The sequence below is a fragment of the Microdochium trichocladiopsis genome, assembly GCF_020744255.1.
Source record: "Microdochium trichocladiopsis strain MPI-CAGE-CH-0230 chromosome Unknown B0I36scaffold_13, whole genome shotgun sequence".
NCBI classification, from domain to species: Eukaryota; Fungi; Ascomycota; class Sordariomycetes; order Xylariales; family Microdochiaceae; genus Microdochium; species Microdochium trichocladiopsis.
This window is the reverse complement of record NW_025763556.1, coordinates 1,362,750-1,380,896: the sequence shown is the minus strand read 5'-3', so window position 1 is coordinate 1,380,896 and position 18,147 is coordinate 1,362,750. Positions and strand designations below refer to the sequence as shown.

The following is an 18,147-nucleotide window of genomic DNA, read 5'->3' as shown; positions in this document are numbered from 1 at the left end:
CAACTGTGTTTGGTCTATAGAGAGCGATTGCTTTTCCCGGCCCATCCACGCCCTTAGCTCGCCTGCAACATTCTCCGAATGCCCTTCTTGTGAATCAGCAAGCTCGAGGGAAGCTTCACCCATTCCTACCGAGCTTACTTCTCCCAACTTCCCCCCACTACCCTACTGCCCTACTCCCTAATCGCGCGGACGATTCCCTGGAGCCAGTCAAAGCCCTTCCTCACCAGGAACAATAGTCCCGTTCTTAATAGCACCCAGGTGGGCGCGCGCGACGAAGCCGCCGGCGGGCATGTACTTGTCGAGGAAGGGCAGTATCTTAGGCCCAGCTTCGGTGCGCCAGTCGCGCAGGAGGTCGCTGAGAATGGCGAAGAAGGAGACGACGTGGACGCCTGCGCGGGCCATGCGGTCGTTGGAAATGTCTCGGACGAGCGGGCTCACGGTTCCCGAGGCCTCAGCGTTGGCCCAGACGGAGTAGCCCGCCTCGCGGAGGGAAAGAGCCAGGAATGCGGTGCCTGTGGGAACGAGGATACCTCTGTCAGGCTGTTGTCATATATCCTTGGCTTGGGAGCAATGGTGGCACAGGTGCTACTTACAGACATCGGTCATGATACCGGCAATAATGATTTGCTTTCTGCCGGTTGCCTCGACAGCTGCGCGGAACTCGGCGTTGTCCCAAGCATTGATCTCGCCCGGTCGCTCAATGACGACGGCGTCCGGGAACATGGCCACCATGTCATTGGGGAGGGGCCCGTTGGGTCCTGTGTGGCGCCACAAAAGTTAACTGCTGGCGTGACCGGATCGTCTAGGACGAAAACACGTAAGTGACGAGGGACTAACCGTGCTGGACCGAGGTGGTCATGACAACAGGGAGATCAAATAGTTTGGCAAGCTCGGCATGGCCGTAGATCGCGTTGCGGAAGGTGACCGGATCAAAGTCGCGGACCGCGGAGAACAGGCCGACCTGAATATCAACAATGGCAAGCAGCTAGGGGGAGCGGATGAGCGAGAGGCTTCAGCACAATCTGGAGGACAGACGAACCGCTTTATCCTTGTCGATCTGCTCCCAGGCAGTTGCAAGACCTGCCAGAGGAATGAGCAGCATGGAGATGAGCATCTTTGATCTGACGAGCGATGACAGTTCTGAATTGATGGAGGCTTGGAATTGTTCTGCTTCAAGGTGCTTGTTTGGGATGCTTTGTTGACTTTCCATGTCGAAAACAGGCAGCTCAGGGCCTCTTTATATATGCGTTCAGCGGCGGCCACGATGGGCATTGCCACCAGAGAACACCCCTCGACTACCCGCAACCGCGCTTCTTGCTCTCTAGCATGCCGAGGCATCAACGGATCTGTTGCTTCACTGAGGACTTTCTCATGTTCGTAGAGGATGCGCTGATGTAGGCGGATGCACGCCATCGCAGGAGGTCCACTCTGCTTGCATGCAATACCAAGACGGTATCATGCCTGACAGGTGATGGATGCGATTCAGGGTCCACCTCGCCTGCCTTCCCAAAAGGGCAATCTGGAGGGCCAAGACTTTTGGGTGCTTACACATCCCCGGGACTTGGCATCGCTGACGTAGTGTGGTTGCATTGAGGCGCCGGCCATCTCCGCCCATCGCTCAAGACCTGCTTACACGGTGGAAGGCATACCTTCCCCGCGATAATTACCAAGCCAAGGTCGACCTACGCAGAAATTCTAGGTCATCCTCACCCAATCATGCCGTAAGCCAGTCCAGGCGATTGTGCGTGGCCGATCCCCCTCCTGCTGATTGGACAGCCTGACCCGGAGCAACTACATTGATGAGAACGACGCACAGCCTCGCAAGAGACTGGGCACTGATCTAGGCGAAAACTCCCAATGTGAATCCAGCGTCTGGTAGAATTGACTGGCATCTTCAGATTCATCCCTCTGGAACGATACTTTGTAATCAGCGCCATGGAATTCCTCAGCCATACAGGCGGCAGAGCCCACCAATTGACTATTTGTACAAGACACCACGATGCACATGTACGGCATCCAGACATAGCTTGGTCACACATCGCAGGGCATGCCAGCTCAACACCTGGTTGGCACGGGACTGGGCCTCGGTCGGGGTGTTGGCTGGCGCAGCAAACGTTCCCGCCCCTTGGCTCCCAGTAGCTCCCACCGAAAACTAGGCAATTGCAAACATCATGTTGGCGGCTTCTGCCAGCCCATGCCAACGCTACGCCAATCATCGTCCAGGACGGCGCATATCACGAACAAGCATCACGGTCCTTGGAATGGCTACAAGTCGCACCAAAGCTGAGTGCTTACCATCGCATTCCTCGCGTCGCCTTGGGCTCGTGTATTTGGACCTTCTCGACCCTCGCCGTCGTCGGGCGTCAGCCTACCACACACCGGCCAATAACCCCAAGCTATACCCACAGCGGCTTCTCTCCCGACTTGCCCTTTGATAACCTTCGTCCTTGCACGCGGTCATCAATATCGCCACGCTGGTGGGTCGCGGCCCGACGTTGCCGCCATCTTCAGTAGTGTCGATGCCGTCCGCCGAGGATCAGAGCCAGCAGCAGACCATCGCCAGCGGCGCGTATGCATTGTTCGGCCTTGGCAGTCTGCTGGCCCTGGTTTTTCTTGGGCTTAGGATGTATGTCAAGGTTCGGGTACTGAAGAAGACCGGTCTAGACGACGGTGAGCACCGGGATTCCTTCCGCTTCGGGGCGATGCATAGGCACTAATCACTGGCTTGGCTGCAGTCTTGATCATGCTCTCATGGGTATGTCTATTTCTATTTCTCTATTTCAAAGCAAGATATTAGTACAACACGCTGATCTTCATGCGATGTGACCAGGCTCTGTCGGTGGGCACACAAGTGACACTCGTCGGTGAGACAGCCCTCAGCAGCGATGGCCCCTCCCTCTTCTGCATATCTAGACTATACAGACATCTAGACTATAGAAGTTGTCTGACTCATGGTCGCATGCAGTCATGGTCGCAAAACGTGCGGCAATCGTTCACATGTCCGACACAACTGCCGAAAAGTTCTCATTTTTCACAACAGTGAGTTCAGCCGATGGAACCTGCTTTGGACTCGAGTCTAACCACGGGTTGTCGATGCGGAGCAACAGGGAACCTTTGCCATCACACCGGTCTATCTGCTATGCGCAGCCTTTGCGAAACTCTCCTCACTCGCATTCTACCTGCCTCTTTCCCCACAACGGCGGTTCAAGCGCACAGTATGGCTGATGATGGCTATCGTGGCCTTGCACACCGCCATCTTGCTGCTCATGTTCATCTTGACTTGCAGACCGGTGGCGACGAGCTGGGAGCCGTCTTTCGAAGCTGGAGGGGCAGTCTGCCTTAGTCGCCGCGGGTTACACCTCGCCTTTGCCATTGGCAATGTGGCTACAGACATCCTGTGTATGGTCGTCCCGGCTAGCACGGTCCTCGCGCTGCAGGTCAGGGGCATGCAGAAGGTGGCAATCTTGGCGGTCTTCTTCCTCACTTCAATGTCAGCTGCTTCCCCCCTTTCCTCCTCGCTAGCACCTGCCTCTTTCTATCTCTCGCTGACTGGGGTTTCCCTGCCAGGACTCTCGTTACATCCATCACCCGTGCTATCTACACGTGGCAGCTCTTTGACAGCACAGATCCGACGTGGGACATCTGGCGCCTGGTCCTCTGCATGTCAGTCTCCCCCCCCGCTTGCCTTGTGCTGCCTCCTCTGCTGCATGCAGTCATGTTGACAGACACACTGTTTTACTTTTTGCTCAAGCAGACTTGTCGAAGCCAACCTCTTCATCTTCTGCGGCTGCCTACCAACGATGCCCAAGTTCTACCAACACTTGCTCTCCCAGATCCACGTCCTGGCCAACCCACCCGCACGCGGGTCGGATGACGACGGCAATGACTCGGCAGACTTGCACGGCAACAAGAAGTACAGAGAGTCCCGACGGTTGTCGAAACGAGGATCTCGCTCGTCTCTACTGCCTCCGGGCCCTGCTTCTGCGCCCGGGCTGATCATGCATTCGCTGCAGCCGGGTTCAACCCCAAGGTCCGGACCACTAGACCCTGCACACAACACCGTACAGCAGGAGACTCCACCACGCACAATATTACCCTTGCAGGGCCGCAGGGGCTCTCTGTCTCTTGTCGGCGCTCTACATGATCACAGGATCCCTGTCTCCCCGCTAGAAGCCACATTTGTGGGCTTCGCAAGCCCAGGCCCGTATAACCAGCTTGGCGATATCGCTGAGGAAGGCTTACGACGTGCGAGTAATGTTGATCTGGACCTGAGGCTGCCGCCTTCGGACGACTATCATGCTGTTGGCACCGACTGAAGTCGGCCGAGCAGGGATGCAGGGGTCATTGGAGCCGCCTAGAACTACCGCACGTCTGAACGAGAGCTGTGGGGTGGCATGTCCCACAATGGGACCAGAAAATAGGATTGATAAGTTTTCGCGTGCTAGCGAAAGAGCAATTATTGCAAGGAGACAGTGGGTCGGGGTCATGGCGAGCAGTCAGCTGCACATGTCGGCAAACCCACAAGGACATTCCGTGGTGCTCGGACCGTTCCCAAGGGTTCTGATGTGATAAGGTTCGTCCGAACGCAGTGGCCAGGTCTTGCAAGGCTGCATGGGCACCAGCGGGGATAGTGGCGCCTCCTGGCATGTCGTAGGTAGCAGTGTTGGTGGCAATAGGGGCCAGGGTGATGGACCCTGCTAATGTTTGACAGAAGCTGGTGGGGAAGGGACTTCGAGGAATTGAAACTGTGTCTATGGAAAAGAATTCTATCGAAGAAAATGGCGGGTTGATCTAGACAAGCAGGGTAGGCTTCACCACAGATGAAGCGTCAGGAAACTATGGCATCCCCAACTCTCAGGAACTCATGAGCTCTGCACAAATGGTTATATGTGTCTGTCCCTTCCAAACTATTGCTACAGCTCTCAGAGATTGGGCCTGCCGGTCTCAGAATGTCTGTGCTACGAGCGTTCAAGCACCTTGCCTTGCATTCTGTGCGCCACTCGGCTTCTCCAGGCGACAGCTGCTTAGAACTGCCTGGCCGTAGTTTGTTCTGTCAATGGGTTTGCCCGGTCGAAGAGGTTGGACTTCTCGTGAATCGAAAATCGCACAAGGCATATGTACTAGTCGACTGGCTTAGGCAGTTGCGAACGAGATCTGCGACGTCATGAACTCGACAACAAGCTTCTCGAAGACGTGGAAGTCGACCACTGCGCCGAAGCTGAAGGACAGCACCAAGTCAGCACATGTACATCAGGTGCAGGGTTTCTTCTGTGCGTCAACATGCAGAGGCCCGTGCTCTGGGTCGCGCATCATTGGCCCCTGCTCTCACCAGACCTTGGCACAAAACAGGGAGGGAAGAAAGAAGAACGTACCCGTGACATTTCACCTCGTCCTTCAGCTTCTCCGCCAGTCCCATGATAGCCCCCAGGCTCAGACTACCCAGCACTGGCTGTCGGCGGATCTGATCCCAAGCCTGGATCGGGGTGAGACCGCTTCCAGCACCACTACTGCCACCACTGCCGTCGCTACTGCTGGCCTCGTCTGCAACAACGTCTGGCGCGAGCGCGAGGAGCCGGTCCAGGATCACCGCTGGCGGAGTATCACCTGTGGCAGAGGACAGCAGTGGGGACGACCATGACGACGACGAGGGCGAGGAGCCGGTCGAGGAGACGTTTGTGCTGGACCCGGGCGAGGGCTTGATGAAGCGGGAGTGGAACCTGTGCGAGGGTGGGGACGGAGAGCAGTATTGCTCGATGGGCTGCTGCTGCTGCTGCTGCTGCTCCTGCTGGAGGGTGAGCAGGTGAGCCGTAGCGGTCATGGCATGGCCTGATGGCTCGTCGGGCTTCTTGGGATCGCCGTGGACGTGGTGCAAGCATGGCTCTTCTATCCTGCAATGGAAACGAACAAATTAGGCGCCAAGCACGACCGCATGCGCGAAAGAGTGCTGAAATATTGGGACCCCCGCCAGCCAAGGAAAAAGAAAGCCAGGACGATTACTAACTTGAGCACAAACGTCATGCCGAGCGTGGCCTGATCGACGTCACAGACCCGGGTTGCCGGTGTGACCCCATAAAGACTGGCTGACGCGTGCGTCTGCGGGGGCGGGCTGGGCGACAGGCCCGAAGGCGACACGGTGATGCCGTGGTGCTCGCAGGCGCGCTGGAGGTTGTCGAGCTGGGCTGCGAGCTGGTGCTCGCGCTGCTGCGACTTGGACAGGGCGCCCTCGAGCTCCTTGACGTAGCGGACCTTGCGCTGGCGATATGTGCTGTTGGCGGGGACCGCGAGAAAGGCAGAAGGTCAGCCAAAACACCATCTTGGTCTGATAACCCACCCCAGGTAATCAGAATAGTGCTGATCAGGGACTGACTGACTTTTGGGCCCGGCGGAGCTGCTCGCGCCTTTGCTCGGCCTGTTCCTCTTTGCTCTTCTTGTTCGGATTAAAGATGCGGAAGATGGGGCTCGGGGGTGCCATTGTTGCGAGTGATAGAGTAATCCGGTGGGTAGACGAAACGAGATGGGTGGCCCGGACTAAAGTTTGACAGAGGTGTGTGTGACGTTTTCTTCTCGAAGCCGCCACCCCGATCAGTGCTTATGCTTGTGGTGGTGGTTAAAAGAAGACCCTGGTCGCCGTCGTCGGGAGCGCTGGTCGGTATTGTGAAACCTGGCATGTTGGGGCGGAGCGATGGGGATCCTGGGATGACTAGAGTGCAGCAGTTGGTCAAGAGGCACTCAGCCGCCGCCTTCGTCCACTTCAACCCCTGGGCCTGGACCCCTTGGGCAGCGTGTTTGAGTCGTGCCCCAGGGCCGTGTCAGAAGGGCCCCGCTCAAACATCGGCCGAGCCACAGCTGAGCCTCCCCGGGCCCGGAGCTGACGCCGTAGGTCTGCGCTATGCCCCTTGTGGCCGGCTTGATTCCAAAGGCCGTCAGGAATCAGAGTCCACTTTAGGGCCCCCAGGCCGCTGTGGGGCAGCCCTATGCTTGTCTCGTCTTGGCAGCCCAGGAGCCGTGTTTCCCCTTTGGGAAATTTCGTTGACGAGATCGCGGCTCCGCAGGGGCACATCTCGAAACAAGGGTCATCTCAAGCCGACCGATTCGTCCGAATCGACTTTGAAGATGAGATGTATAAAGAAGATGCCGTAGACGCAGTAATCACCATGTTGAAATTCACCAATCCAAGCTACTTTCCTACTCTCATAGTCTCCTACTCTCCTAACTCTCCTACTCTTTCCGTATCCTTCATCTTCTCCTCGTCATCCATCTCTTCACGACTCTTTATTCAATTCTTCGTTTCCTTCTGACGAATCGGCTCTCACACATCGAAACCTTCGCTCGACATCACCAAAGCCCATCATGCGTTTCCAATCCACTGTCGCCATCCTCTCTGGCCTGCTCGTCGCCAGCCCAGCCTCTGCCGCTCCCAGCAACCGACAGGGGTCAGGCGGCAAGTGCAAGAGTCAGCTCGGAGGAGCTGTGTATCTGACAACCAACGGCCAGGCCAACTATGTGGTCTCTCTGGGCGTTGAGAAGAACGGCATGCTGTCCAAGGGCAAGATGGTAGCGACTGGAGGCTGCGGCTCTGCGAGCATCAGCAGCGCCACCAACATGTCCGCCACGGCGGATCCTCTGGTCGGGCAATCTGCACTGACGGTTGCTGGACAGGTGAGAACTCTACAGCTAACGTGTCCGAGGATTTTTCAACTAATCACGCTGTTTCCCCTCCTCGCAGAACCTGTTCGCCGTCAACGCCGGAACCTCCGATGTCAGCATGTTCTCGATCGACGGCGCCGACCCGACCAAGCTCGTCATGGTTGGCATGCCTGCCAAGGTGCCTGGCGAGTTCCTCAACACTGTCGCCGCCTCTGCCAAGCACAAGATCGTGTGCGCGGCAGCCACCGGAGCTATTGCTGGCGTGTCCTGTGCCCCCTTTGACGAGACCAGCGGCATCGGCGCGATGGACGCTCTCCGGCCCATCGACCTGGGCCAGACGACGCCTCCGGTTGGTCCAACCAACACCGTCTCTCAGGTCCTCTTCTCCGAGGATCAGAACACGCTCTTTGCGATCGTCAAGGGCGATCCAGGAACCCCCGGCAAGACGGGCTTCGTGGCCGCGTTCCCCGTCACGGCTGCGCAGGGCAACACGGCCGCCAGCGTCAGCGCTCAGGGCAAGCAGTCTTCTCCGGACAACACTCTGGTGCTCTTCGGCACGACCATCTTGCCCGGCACCACCGACCTGTTCGCGACCGACGCGTCCTTTGGCGCGGCAGTCCTCTCGGTCGCGGCTGACGGCACCACGACGACCAAGGCCCGTGGCGTTGTTGACGGCCAGGCGGCGACGTGCTGGACGACCTTTTCCCCCGCCACCAAGACGGCCTTTGTCACCGACGTGCTCGTCAACCGCCTTGTCGAGATGTCGGTCGAGGACGCCTCCATTCTGCGTGTGCTGGACCTCAGTGCCAACAAGCAGTCGGGCATGATTGACCTGCGTGCGATGGGCAGCATGGTCTACGCGCTCGCACCCGGCAACAACGAGACTGCTACCGCGGTGGTCGTCGTCGACGCCAAGGCCGGCAAGCAGGTGCAGGTTATGGATCTTGGCGCGATGGGTGTCACGGGCCGGGCCCAGGGCATGGCCATCATGGAGCTCTAAGGGTGTTTGTACAATGGGGATGCTTGTTTTTCTTCTTATTCTTCTCGTGGTTGGAATCGTAATTCGTTTCCCAAAGCCTTATTTCAAGATAGACAAACCACTTTGCTCTTGCTGAAGTTCATCATCATAGCGGGCTAACTAAGCATATGAAACATTTACAAATAGACATTGTACATCACTACAGCATGAGATTAGATTAGATAGATTTCGACTTAGACTTTTGAGTGAATCATTACTCACTCAAAATTTGTTTCAATTCGACAGCTGTGACTTCGAAACGAGATTCCTGACTACCTGCCCTCCCGTTCTTTACATTTCTTTTTAATCGCAAGGGTACCGCGGATGATTCACCGTCACAAAATTTCCCTTGTATTGGAGCGGGTGGATATCAGCACATAGCTTCTGGCTCAATCCGACCGTGTCCACACTCTCTCCTCAAATTCCGTCCTCCAGGTCGGTCTCTGGCTAGTGCCATACAGATATTCCGCGCCCACTTCCTCGGCGACCCTGCGAGTCTTGTCCACGCCGTCCCTCGCCAGTCTCTCCAACTCCAGTCTTGCCGGCTCCGCAGTTTGCGAATGTGCACGGCCGATCTGCTCGACTATCCTGACCGTCTTGAGATTCGGCAGCTTCTCCGCCCTGCGCTCCTTGAACCCCCTCCACAGATCCGGCCAAGACACCGGGGGATCCCTGCGGGCACCCCAGCTGAGGGCAAACTCGAACTCCTCGACACTCTCTGGCAGCAGGTCGACCAGCGCCGGCAGGGCCGTCGTGACATCCCAGACGGCAAAGTCCTGATCGCGAGCCGGCGTGGTCACCATGGTCCGGACCTCACCCGTCGCAGGATCGGGCCCGAGAAACACGCCCACGTCCACGGCGATCCTCTTCGCGGCCGGGAACCCGCGCAGCGAGCCCACCGCGACGGCCGTCTCCCCGAAGAACCCCTCAATCCCGATAGCCAGATCCGTAATCTGCCTTGCAACCAGCAGCGACGACGACAACGACGTCTGCCCCCTCGCCGGTCCCGCTCCCGCTCCCGTTGTCGTCGTCGTCGTCGTAGTTGCACCATGACGGAGCCCCTGCTGCAGCCGCCGTCGCTCTTGATACAGCGGCTCGTCAATGACCAGAGCACGCGCATTCTCAACCGCTTCGACGAACAAGCCCGCCGCCCACTCAAGCTGGCACCCGTGCCACTTGACCTCGTGCCAGTACCGCAGCACTTTCAGGCGGGGCATGCGCTCCACGATCCGCCCGATCCCCTCGGCGTCCATGCAGCAGTCGACGAGCTCGAGCGTCTCGATTCCGCCCCACTGGCGGAACGACACGAGCGAGGCGGCCTCGTCCACCGCCTCGACGCAGCCCGGCCACAGGTAGGGTATCCCCGTGTACCCGTCATCCGCGGCGACCAGGTTGGTCGCGCGGAAGACGCGGATGTGTGGGGACGTCAGGAACGCGTCGAGGGACCGAGTGTTGACCCGGCCGTTATAGTCGGGCGCCCGCGGGACGTGGTGGAACTCGCACAGGTGCTCGAGCGGCGAGGTCGTGAGGCCCCGGGTGAGCCGGAGGCGCTTCTTGTCCATCGGGTTCATGTTGTTGTCGCGGCGGGAGAGGATCGTGTCCGGGCTGGCGGTGCCGATGCGGGCGGACATGAGCTCGAGCAGGGACATGACGTCGTCGTCGGTCTCGACGGGGGACCCGGACAGGTCGAGGGGCCGCCCCAGGGAGAGGTGGCGGAGTTGCGGGAGGTATGTGAGGAGGACGACGATGGCGAGCACCTCGGCCGCTTCCGGCTCCGAGTCTGGCTCCCCGTTGTTGTTGTTGTTGTCGTCGTCGTCGTCGTCTTCAGAGTCTCCCACGTCTGGACGAACATCCTTCCTGCTGATGGCCGGCGACAAGTAGCGAGCAAGAGTCCTCGCCCACTTGCCCGCATCCGCACCGACCGCCTTGATCCACGGGTTCCGCGCCAGGCAGCGCCTCACCAAGCGGCCGGCGCTCTCCGGACACGGGTTCCGGCCCGCCTCCTCGTGCAGCCACGCCAAGCCTCCGCCCCGATAGCGCATGCCCTCGTCCCGCGGGTACCGCCCCGTCCCCGACCGGTCGCGGACGACCAGGCTCCGCACGAACCAGCCGATGTGCGGGTGCCGCACGACCCCGTAGACGCAGTCGGCCAGGTCCGAGGCCAGGTCCCTGACGTAGTCCTGGCCGCCGTCCGCGCGCAGCTCGAGCGTGTGGAAGCGCGCCTTGCACGCGTTGTGCTCGGCGAGGTAGTCCCGGCCCGCGCTGTGCAGGTGCTTGCACGACAGCATGGCGGCCTCGAAGCCGTCGGGCCGCGCGTCGTTAACAATGTGCCGCAGGATCTCGGCGGGGAGGCTGAGGAGCGGCATCGTTGTGATGAGTGGGGGGGTTATGGGGGGGAAGACAAGACTTGCGGTCAGTTTTGATCCGAGTGGTTGAAGACTGCCGGATTAGTTGGGGAGACAGTAATGAGGAGGATTTGTAGAGTTTAAAAGGAAGGCGTGGCCAGGTTGTCAGTAAATCAACACGGGCAGACTACTGTATCTGATTCACGGCACCACACCACAGAACAATGTGGCGTGAAGCTTGGCAAGCGAGTTGCAGGATGTAGCCAAGACGCGTGCCGTGTGGGGAAAAGGGGACGGGCCCAGCAGGCATCCATCCATCCATACGAGACAGGGCACACTTCCCTGGGCTCCACACCACATCAGGCATCATCCCCCGAGGTGTGCTGTGGAAATAGTATGGGGCCGTCGGGACGAAGGGTGGGACGAAGGATCGGGGTCACCATGAACAGTTCATCGCGTGCTTGTGGGAGTTGATTATTCGTCTTGCAATGTCTGCTCTCGCATATCAGTCTTTTTGCTCGTTTAGATAGCGAATTGCTTAACATGTCGAGTCACGTTCTGCATTCCAGTCTTTTTGCTGCCCAAAGAGTGTGCTCTCGGGGTTGAAATAGTGTCTTGCTCATTCAATCTAAGCCTTGCAAGAGGGAGAGGAAAGAGCCCCAATATATATATATTTATGCACACCCTGAATATAGGAGTGGATCGCAGCCTCAACCGAATCTCAACACTCTGTGCATCTTGGTGATAGCCAATGGACTGTACTCAACCAAGCAGAGGCAGCAAGTCTTAAATGATCCAAGATCAAGAACCATCGTGACATTTTCTGAGGATATTGAGATAAAATTAAAAGTGTATCCTATTCTGGGAACTCATTACACATTACATCATTTACAAAGCCAGAGCAATCAAAAAGACCGACAATAGCGACCCCATCGCCACCCCAACATTAGCCGCGCCAGCCGTAGGAATAGGCTGCGTGGTAGACTCGGTCACCGATGGCAGCGAGATCGGGGGGATGCTCGAGACAGTCGGCATCGGAGCCGGAGGGATGCTGCTCGAGACCGTAGGCATTGGGACAGGCGGGATGCTGGAGACAGTAGGCATCGGGGCAGGTGGGATATCCGTGAACGAGGGCAGTGGGATCGTCGACGCCTCTGTCACCATCGGCAGCGGCACGGGCGGGACGTCCAGCGTCGACGAGGACACTTCGGTCGTCTCGGTCGGGACGATCACAACCTCGGACGTCGTCGTGGTAGCCGTCGGCTCGACCAGTGGCCCTGTAAGCGTGGGCGCGGCGTAGGGCGGGTCGAACAGGCCGAACTGCCCGCACGCGTTGCACGGGTATGCCCAGGAGCTGACCTCGCTGGGGGCGGCGAGGATGGGGTTGCAGTGCGGGTCGGGCGCCATGGTGGCAATGGCCGAGGGCGCGACCGACTTGGGGCAGTCGGTGCTGAGGTCGCTCAGCTCGAGCTGCACCGTCGCCGTGGAGCCCACAATCGTCGACACCTCGGTTAGGTCGAGCGGGATGATCCAGTTGGTCGTCTGCGGGCCCAGCAGCTGCGAGGCGTTGTTGACTCCCGCGGCCGTGGGCACAAGCATGTACACGGATGGGTAGGTGCTGGGGGATTGAATCGTGTGAGTCTCGGGTGCGTTGGGCCGCTAGGAGGTTGGAGGAGGAGGAGGAGGAGGAGGAGAATGGAATGCGAGCTTACAAGGTGTAGTCGAGCGACTCGTCGACCCAGGTGCTGGGGTACGAGTGTGGCCGGTCACTCGGCCAGAAGTACAGGTTCACTGTCTCGGCAGATCTGTCATGAGATATCAGCATTACGCTCATCAAAGTAAAGATTCAGATACACTTACACGCTGCATTGTGTCGGGCAAGGGTTGAAAGTCGTTGAGAATATGGTCTCGGTCGTGTAAGTCGTCGTCGGCACCGTCGCGGTCGTGGTGTCCGTCTCCGTGATTGTCGCGTATGCAGTGCCCGTGATGGTCACAGAGTCTGTGTCTGTCACGGTCACGCTGTCGGTCAGGGTGTTGGTCTCGTACGCAGTGCCGGTCTTGGTGTTGGTGACGAGGTCGGTAAAGTACAGAGTCGTCGTGATGCACTCTGTGATGTACGACTCGACGACCTTTGTCTTGATGCTCGTGACTGTCGAGTTGACCGCATACGGCACCGTGACCTCGACCAGGTGCGTCGTGGTGCTGTAGTCAGTCTTGGTCTTGTATGTCGTCGTCACATAACTGCTGTGGGTGGCAGTGTCCGACTCGCATGTCGTTTCCGGATCGTGTTCGGCTGAAAGAGGTCATAAGTATTAGACCAGATCAAGCAACAACGGCAGGAAAAGTGTCTGCTACTCACGTTGCCCAGCCTGTGCCTGAGAGACAAGCAGGGCGGCGGACACAAAAGCTGCACAGTTCCACAACATGACGGGCTATTGTCCACAAAGCGAGTGTGCAAAGCGAGAGAGGTTTAACTACAACGAGTGTTGGTGCAGAAGGACAGGATGCAGGAAACACATAGGCTAAACTCGCGGCATCCGTCTGCAGGAGACACCTCTGTTTATCAATGTCAGCCTGCACCCAGAGAAAATGACAAACAAACCCCAGAAATCAAGGTCAACGCTCAAGCCAAACCCTTTCCGGGCCGTACGGTGTGGGAGTCTTCTTCTTCCTCCTCGGTACGCTCCGTAACAAAGTGCCATTGCCCAACGTGCGCATTGTTTACCGGCATCGCGAGCGGAAGGCCAGACCCCAGCCGCCGATCTGCTGCGCCAAGCGCAGTAATTTCGTCGACATGCGGTCATCGCGGCTGGTGCTGTGTGGATACACGTCAGAACACTACTGTAGGGACCTTGCAGGTGGGTTGCCCCAGCGCGCTCTGTATTCTGGGTCAGGGGTTTGTGCTATTGCTGCCAGCATCGCTATCTCGCCGATTGGCCGCAACTCCAGTATAGGGCAGGGGTCCGCCCCCGGAGTGACGTCGTCCATCACCGCCGCCTCGCGTGCGTCCGGAGCTAATGCAGCGGCGTGTTGTTGGAGTAGCTAATATTACTCGTTCGACCTAAGCGGTGCGAGGACAGGGCCAATGTTACTGCGCTACCAGCCAAAGAGTCTGCTACCGAGCTCACAGAGCCGGAGGTATCGAGATTCGCAATTGGAGATCAGCCCTGCTCGTCACGCTTGGATACGACCTTGGGAATCGTCATAGCCCATCACGGCACGGGCAGTGCAATGCGCTGCGCTGCCACACCTCGGCAGGCCACTGAAGAAGAAAACCAGGATCTGCAGGTGTAATGTGTGGTGTACCCGATTGAACGGGTCTGCTGCCCCCGGGCGCGCAAAGCAGGATCTTCACCCCACCCACGTTGTGTTGCACTGTCAATAGTATCATGACGAAGTGCTCGTTGGTGAGGCTATCATCAGCCATAACTGATGATCATACCTCTCTCTGCATTGGTGCAGTCAACTCTACTGCCTGTCTTCACGTACGTCTCTGCTACGATGAAGCTCGGGATATCAATATGCGCAATTGCAGCGCTATCGTTGCGATGTGTGGCAGATGACGGCGGCGCGCTGCTCATACCGCCAAGCCAGTATTTGTGAGTATTGAGAGTTCATCTATTTTCATCTCCCCAGTGTGGAAGCTCACTAATTTCCGTGCTGTACAGCGAAGGCAACGACGGACCATGGAGCACGTTTGACATCCGCGTCGGCACGCCAGAACAGTACATCCGGGTGCTCGTGTCGACGGCGTCCCCACAGACCATGGTCGCGCTCGACAGTGACGGGTGCTCCGAGGCGGTTTTCGGGACGATGCCGCCAGACTGTGCAGTGTCACGCGGCGGGCTCTTCAACATCAACGAGTCGTCCAGCTGGACGGATGTCGGTCTGCACGGGATCAACGGCAATGGCGTTGGGCTCGAGGCGAACTTGGGCTATGTCCAGCGGGCACAGTTTGGCCTGGAGACGCTGGGACTCGGGCTGTACGGGCCGAGCTTTGAGAACCAGACTGTCGCTGGCATTGCGACACCATCGCCGTTTTACCTGTGAGTTTCCTGTTAACTGTCATGCGATACTGAGCTCGAGCTAAGACTGACTCAACGATCACAGTGGGATCCTCGGCCTCAACGGGCAGCCAGTCAACTTCACCACCCTCGGCAACTATTCGTCTCCGTCGCTCCTGACGACACTCAAAGAGCAAAATAAGATCCCAAGCCTGAGCTGGAGCTACACTGCCGGTGCAGGATACCGTAAGTCCACTCCCTCGCCCCCCTCTCGCTACAGCACCACCAGCCAAACCCACAAACACCCACTAACAGTCTTCCCGTTGACCCTCTCGGTTATCACAGGCCTCAAGCAAGTCTACGGCCAGCTCATCTTCTCCGGCTACGACACCTCGCGCTTCACCCCGAACAGCGCATCCTTCAGCATGGCCGGAGACGTGACCCGGGACCTAGTCGTAGTGCTCCAGTCGATAAGCTACTCCGGCTCCTCGTCCACGGACCAGCTCCTCGGCTCGCCCATCGACATCTACATCGACTCGACCGACCCGCACATATGGCTGCCCCAGACCGCATGCGAGGCGTTCGAGGCCGCATTCGGCCTGACCCTCGACGGGGAGAGCGGGCTGTACCTGGTCAACGACTCGCACCACGAGACCCTGCTGGACGAGAACGCGCAGGTCACTTTCCGCATATCGGATGTCAAGGGCGGCGGGGAGGGGGTGGCGATACGCCTGCCGTACGCGGCGTTTGACCTCGTCGCGGAGAATCCGCTTGTTAGCGGAGAGGGAAATGCAAGTGCGAGATATTTCCCGCTCAAGAGGGCCGCCAACGAGACGCAGTATACACTGGGGAGGACCTTCTTGCAGGAAGCGTGAGTTCTCTGTCTCTCTAATTTCATTGGGTGCATTTTCTATGCCTCGGTGATAGCTTGAACATCGCAGCGGATCGACTGACTTACTTGCTAATTCCTTTCTTTTTTGGGAACAGTTATCTCTCGGCCGACTACGAACGCAAAGTTTTCAACGTGTCAGCGTGTACCTGGCAGGAAGGCGCCGAGGAGAACATCGTCACCATTCCGTCCCGCGAGGGCAACACGGGTTCCAGCAACGACGACGGCGGAAGCAGCAGTGGCAGCAGCAGCGACAGCGGCCTCAGCACCGGCCAGATCGCGGGCATCGCCGTAGGCTCCGTGCTCGCCGGGTTGCTGGTCATCGCGCTCGTCGTGTTCTGCGTGTTCCGCCAGCGCAGAAAGTGGATCGGCGCCGGATTCGCGGTCGCCGACACGAGCAAGAACAAGGAGCACCACCGCGCGGACTCGGTGCTGGATGGGCCCGTATTCAATGCTGGGTCGTCGCGGCGAGGGCTGACTCGCGGGGCCGGTGATGTTGGTGGTGGTGCGACGCCGTGGAATGCGGACGATGTGTCTCGAACCACGGGCGGGTCGAACAGCGACTCGTCGCCTGCTGGAAGTCGCAATCTGGGGGCGATGGGAAGGGCCAGTGGTGGTGATGGTGCGGGCACGCCGGCAACCAGGACGACCACGAGGAGCAGCTCCGCGGCCACGCCCTCTACGGCAAGCATGGTCGTGTCGAGTAACAGCGGCGGTGCCGCCACAGACGGTACAACGCCCGAGCTTGCCGGAACCGAGATCGGCCCTCCGGGCTACAAAGGTGCGGCTGGTGATGCCGCCGGACCTGCTGCCGGGCCCCCCGCCGCCTCGTCCCTGGCACCTGTCGCGGAACTGCCGGGCACCGAGATCGCGAGGAGCAAGAGCGGCAGATTACGGATCGTCGAAGACTTCTCCGTCACTGGAGTGCCTGAGCGTAGATCCCTGCGGCCGGGGAGAGCTGGTGGAAGCCGTGCGGGAGACGTCTCGCCGGATTCGACACGCCTGGTGCCGAGGCTGGATACGGGTGCTGATGGTGGCCATTATGGCCAAAGGGAATCGAGTCTGATATCCCCTGCAACGCCTTGAGTCATTGCGCCAAGCTCGATCTGCGAATTTGTCCAGATATATACGATGAACAGCTTCGAATAATAATTAGAGGAGGTGTAGTGAGCTAGCTGCTGCAAAAACACCGAGAGGGACTTTTGTACAATATTATTCTATTCCTAAGAATAAGCTGGCACCAGGTCTCTTGACCATCCTCACTGTACACGAAGGGAGATGAAGCTCGGTCGTAGATCTGCGTCTTCATTCCTACTCTTCCTGCTCACACGTTAATATATCACTACCACCAGTAACCACATATCCGTCTGATCCTTCCCCTCATCACTCCTCTCGCAATCGATTCTGCCTCGACAGCCGCAGATTGACATCCGTCCCAAGTCGACGCTGTGCCGTAGCCACGGCCACAGAGAGCATGAAGCCACACACAAACAGCAGCGGGACGGCCTCGAGGGGGGTGTGCTTCTTGAGCAGGCGCAGCTTGTCCTTGAATGGCAGACGTGGGGCTTGGCTGTAGCCCGTCTGGATGACCCGGAGGTGCGGCGTTGGGAGCATGTCGTCGTTGGTGAGAGTGGCGGACTGTTGAACAGTAGGTGTGTTGTTGAGCTGGCGAGTTGAGGTGATCTACGGCATATAGGATTGTGCGATTGGGTGAGTGCACGTTCGTAAACTATATTCAGCGGATTTTACCATAAGATGGCATAGAAGCTGGGACCCTAGGCTTGGTTCTCAAGTATGACGAAGGAGTTTTCTTGACCGAGACGCGACGCTGAGAGGTGTGCAGTTGTGCATAGTTATAACAGTGGCAACGTGGTGTCTTGTGATTATGCGGCAATCCCGGTGGCGTGATCGTGGTCGTTGGCGGCGGCCAGTTCCACAACCACCATCAGCTCACCCTCGCATGTTGTCAGCGTCTACTTCCGACCACCACCGGGGCCGACGAATGCCTCTACGCATTACGCAGATACCACAAAATCAGCTGCTGGTAATCGCAGACTATTGGTCGTTCCTTGCTCGGGCTGCTGTATACGTTGTGATTCGCGTCTGACCACGACAGCTGCACAAGGGAGATCACCACTGGAGAGGTCCTCATGGTATGGGCCTTTTCAGGCTCATGCACGCCGGTTTCCCAGACAGGGAGCTCCGATATTGTGCAAATGCAGGCTTGAGTATGTGGTGCATTTG

At 58.3% G+C, this 18,147-nt stretch overlaps 8 protein-coding genes across 8 annotated transcripts; 3 read left to right on the top strand and 5 right to left on the bottom strand.

Moving 5' to 3' along the window:
* Positions 1 to 207: 207 nt before the first annotated feature.
* Positions 208 to 1,114, bottom strand: B0I36DRAFT_369512 (isochorismatase; the record flags this gene model as incomplete). The annotated part of the gene is made up of 4 exons (XM_046159788.1): positions 208 to 512; positions 594 to 758; positions 838 to 985; positions 1,040 to 1,114. 4 exons carry the CDS (start codon positions 1,112 to 1,114, stop codon positions 208 to 210), a joined length of 693 nt encoding a protein of 230 aa, XP_046005538.1.
* Positions 1,115 to 2,519: 1,405 nt separating this feature from the next.
* Positions 2,520 to 4,316, top strand: B0I36DRAFT_369511 (uncharacterized protein; the record flags this gene model as incomplete). The annotated part of the gene is made up of 7 exons (XM_046159787.1): positions 2,520 to 2,670; positions 2,736 to 2,755; positions 2,831 to 2,864; positions 2,966 to 3,039; positions 3,108 to 3,490; positions 3,568 to 3,663; positions 3,755 to 4,316. The coding sequence occupies 7 exons, from the start codon at positions 2,520 to 2,522 to the stop codon at positions 4,314 to 4,316; spliced, it is 1,320 nt and encodes a 439-aa protein (XP_046005537.1).
* A 398-nt stretch (positions 4,317 to 4,714) lies between these two features.
* On the bottom strand, positions 4,715 to 6,507 carry B0I36DRAFT_338904 (uncharacterized protein). Its single transcript, XM_046155843.1, has 4 exons — positions 6,372 to 6,507; positions 6,002 to 6,265; positions 5,373 to 5,888; positions 4,715 to 5,218 (listed from the first exon to the last, which is right to left on the bottom strand). Exons 1-4 carry the CDS (start codon positions 6,470 to 6,472, stop codon positions 5,134 to 5,136), a joined length of 966 nt encoding a protein of 321 aa, XP_046005536.1. The 5' UTR covers positions 6,473 to 6,507; the 3' UTR covers positions 4,715 to 5,133.
* Positions 6,508 to 7,184: 677 nt separating this feature from the next.
* On the top strand, positions 7,185 to 8,647 carry B0I36DRAFT_436502 (uncharacterized protein; the record flags this gene model as incomplete). Its single annotated transcript, XM_046162826.1, has 2 exons — positions 7,185 to 7,659; positions 7,727 to 8,647. Exons 1-2 carry the CDS (start codon positions 7,351 to 7,353, stop codon positions 8,645 to 8,647), a joined length of 1,230 nt encoding a protein of 409 aa, XP_046005535.1. The 5' UTR covers positions 7,185 to 7,350.
* Positions 8,648 to 9,054: 407 nt separating this feature from the next.
* B0I36DRAFT_338900 (uncharacterized protein) lies at positions 9,055 to 10,294 on the bottom strand (the record flags this gene model as incomplete). Its single annotated transcript, XM_046155842.1, has 1 exon — positions 9,055 to 10,294. Exon 1 carries the CDS (start codon positions 10,234 to 10,236, stop codon positions 9,055 to 9,057), a length of 1,182 nt encoding a protein of 393 aa, XP_046005534.1. The 5' UTR covers positions 10,237 to 10,294.
* A 1,604-nt stretch (positions 10,295 to 11,898) lies between these two features.
* On the bottom strand, positions 11,899 to 13,436 carry B0I36DRAFT_389425 (uncharacterized protein; the record flags this gene model as incomplete). The annotated part of the gene is made up of 4 exons (XM_046161330.1): positions 11,899 to 12,628; positions 12,723 to 12,815; positions 12,871 to 13,303; positions 13,370 to 13,436. The coding sequence occupies 4 exons, from the start codon at positions 13,434 to 13,436 to the stop codon at positions 11,899 to 11,901; spliced, it is 1,323 nt and encodes a 440-aa protein (XP_046005533.1).
* A 1,246-nt stretch (positions 13,437 to 14,682) lies between these two features.
* Positions 14,683 to 16,266, top strand: B0I36DRAFT_205496 (aspartic peptidase domain-containing protein; the record flags this gene model as incomplete). Its single annotated transcript, XM_046148831.1, has 4 exons — positions 14,683 to 15,056; positions 15,121 to 15,260; positions 15,360 to 15,885; positions 16,002 to 16,266. Coding segments are annotated over 4 exons (1,305 nt in total), but the record flags the coding sequence as incomplete, so codon positions are not given.
* Positions 16,267 to 17,092: 826 nt separating this feature from the next.
* Positions 17,093 to 17,726, bottom strand: B0I36DRAFT_338898 (uncharacterized protein). The gene has a single exon (XM_046155841.1). The coding sequence runs from the start codon at positions 17,515 to 17,517 to the stop codon at positions 17,287 to 17,289; it is 231 nt and encodes a 76-aa protein (XP_046005531.1). The 5' UTR covers positions 17,518 to 17,726; the 3' UTR covers positions 17,093 to 17,286.
* Positions 17,727 to 18,147: the final 421 nt, after the last annotated feature.

Bases quoted from the DNA above. Each gene is read 5' to 3' on its own strand.
- B0I36DRAFT_338898 (XM_046155841.1), bottom strand. From the start codon at position 17,517: ATGCTCCCAACGCCGCACCTCCGGGTCATCCAGACGGGCTACAGCCAA.
- B0I36DRAFT_338904 (XM_046155843.1), bottom strand. From the start codon at position 6,472: ATGGCACCCCCGAGCCCCATCTTCCGCATCTTTAATCCGAACAAGAAG. The intron at 5,889-6,001 runs GTTAGTAATCGT...TTTCCATTGCAG, and splicing joins GGCATGACGTTTGTGCTCAA to GATAGAAGAGCCATGCTTGC. The intron at 5,219-5,372 runs GTACGTTCTTCT...GCTGTCCTTCAG, and splicing joins GACGAGGTGAAATGTCACGG to CTTCGGCGCAGTGGTCGACT.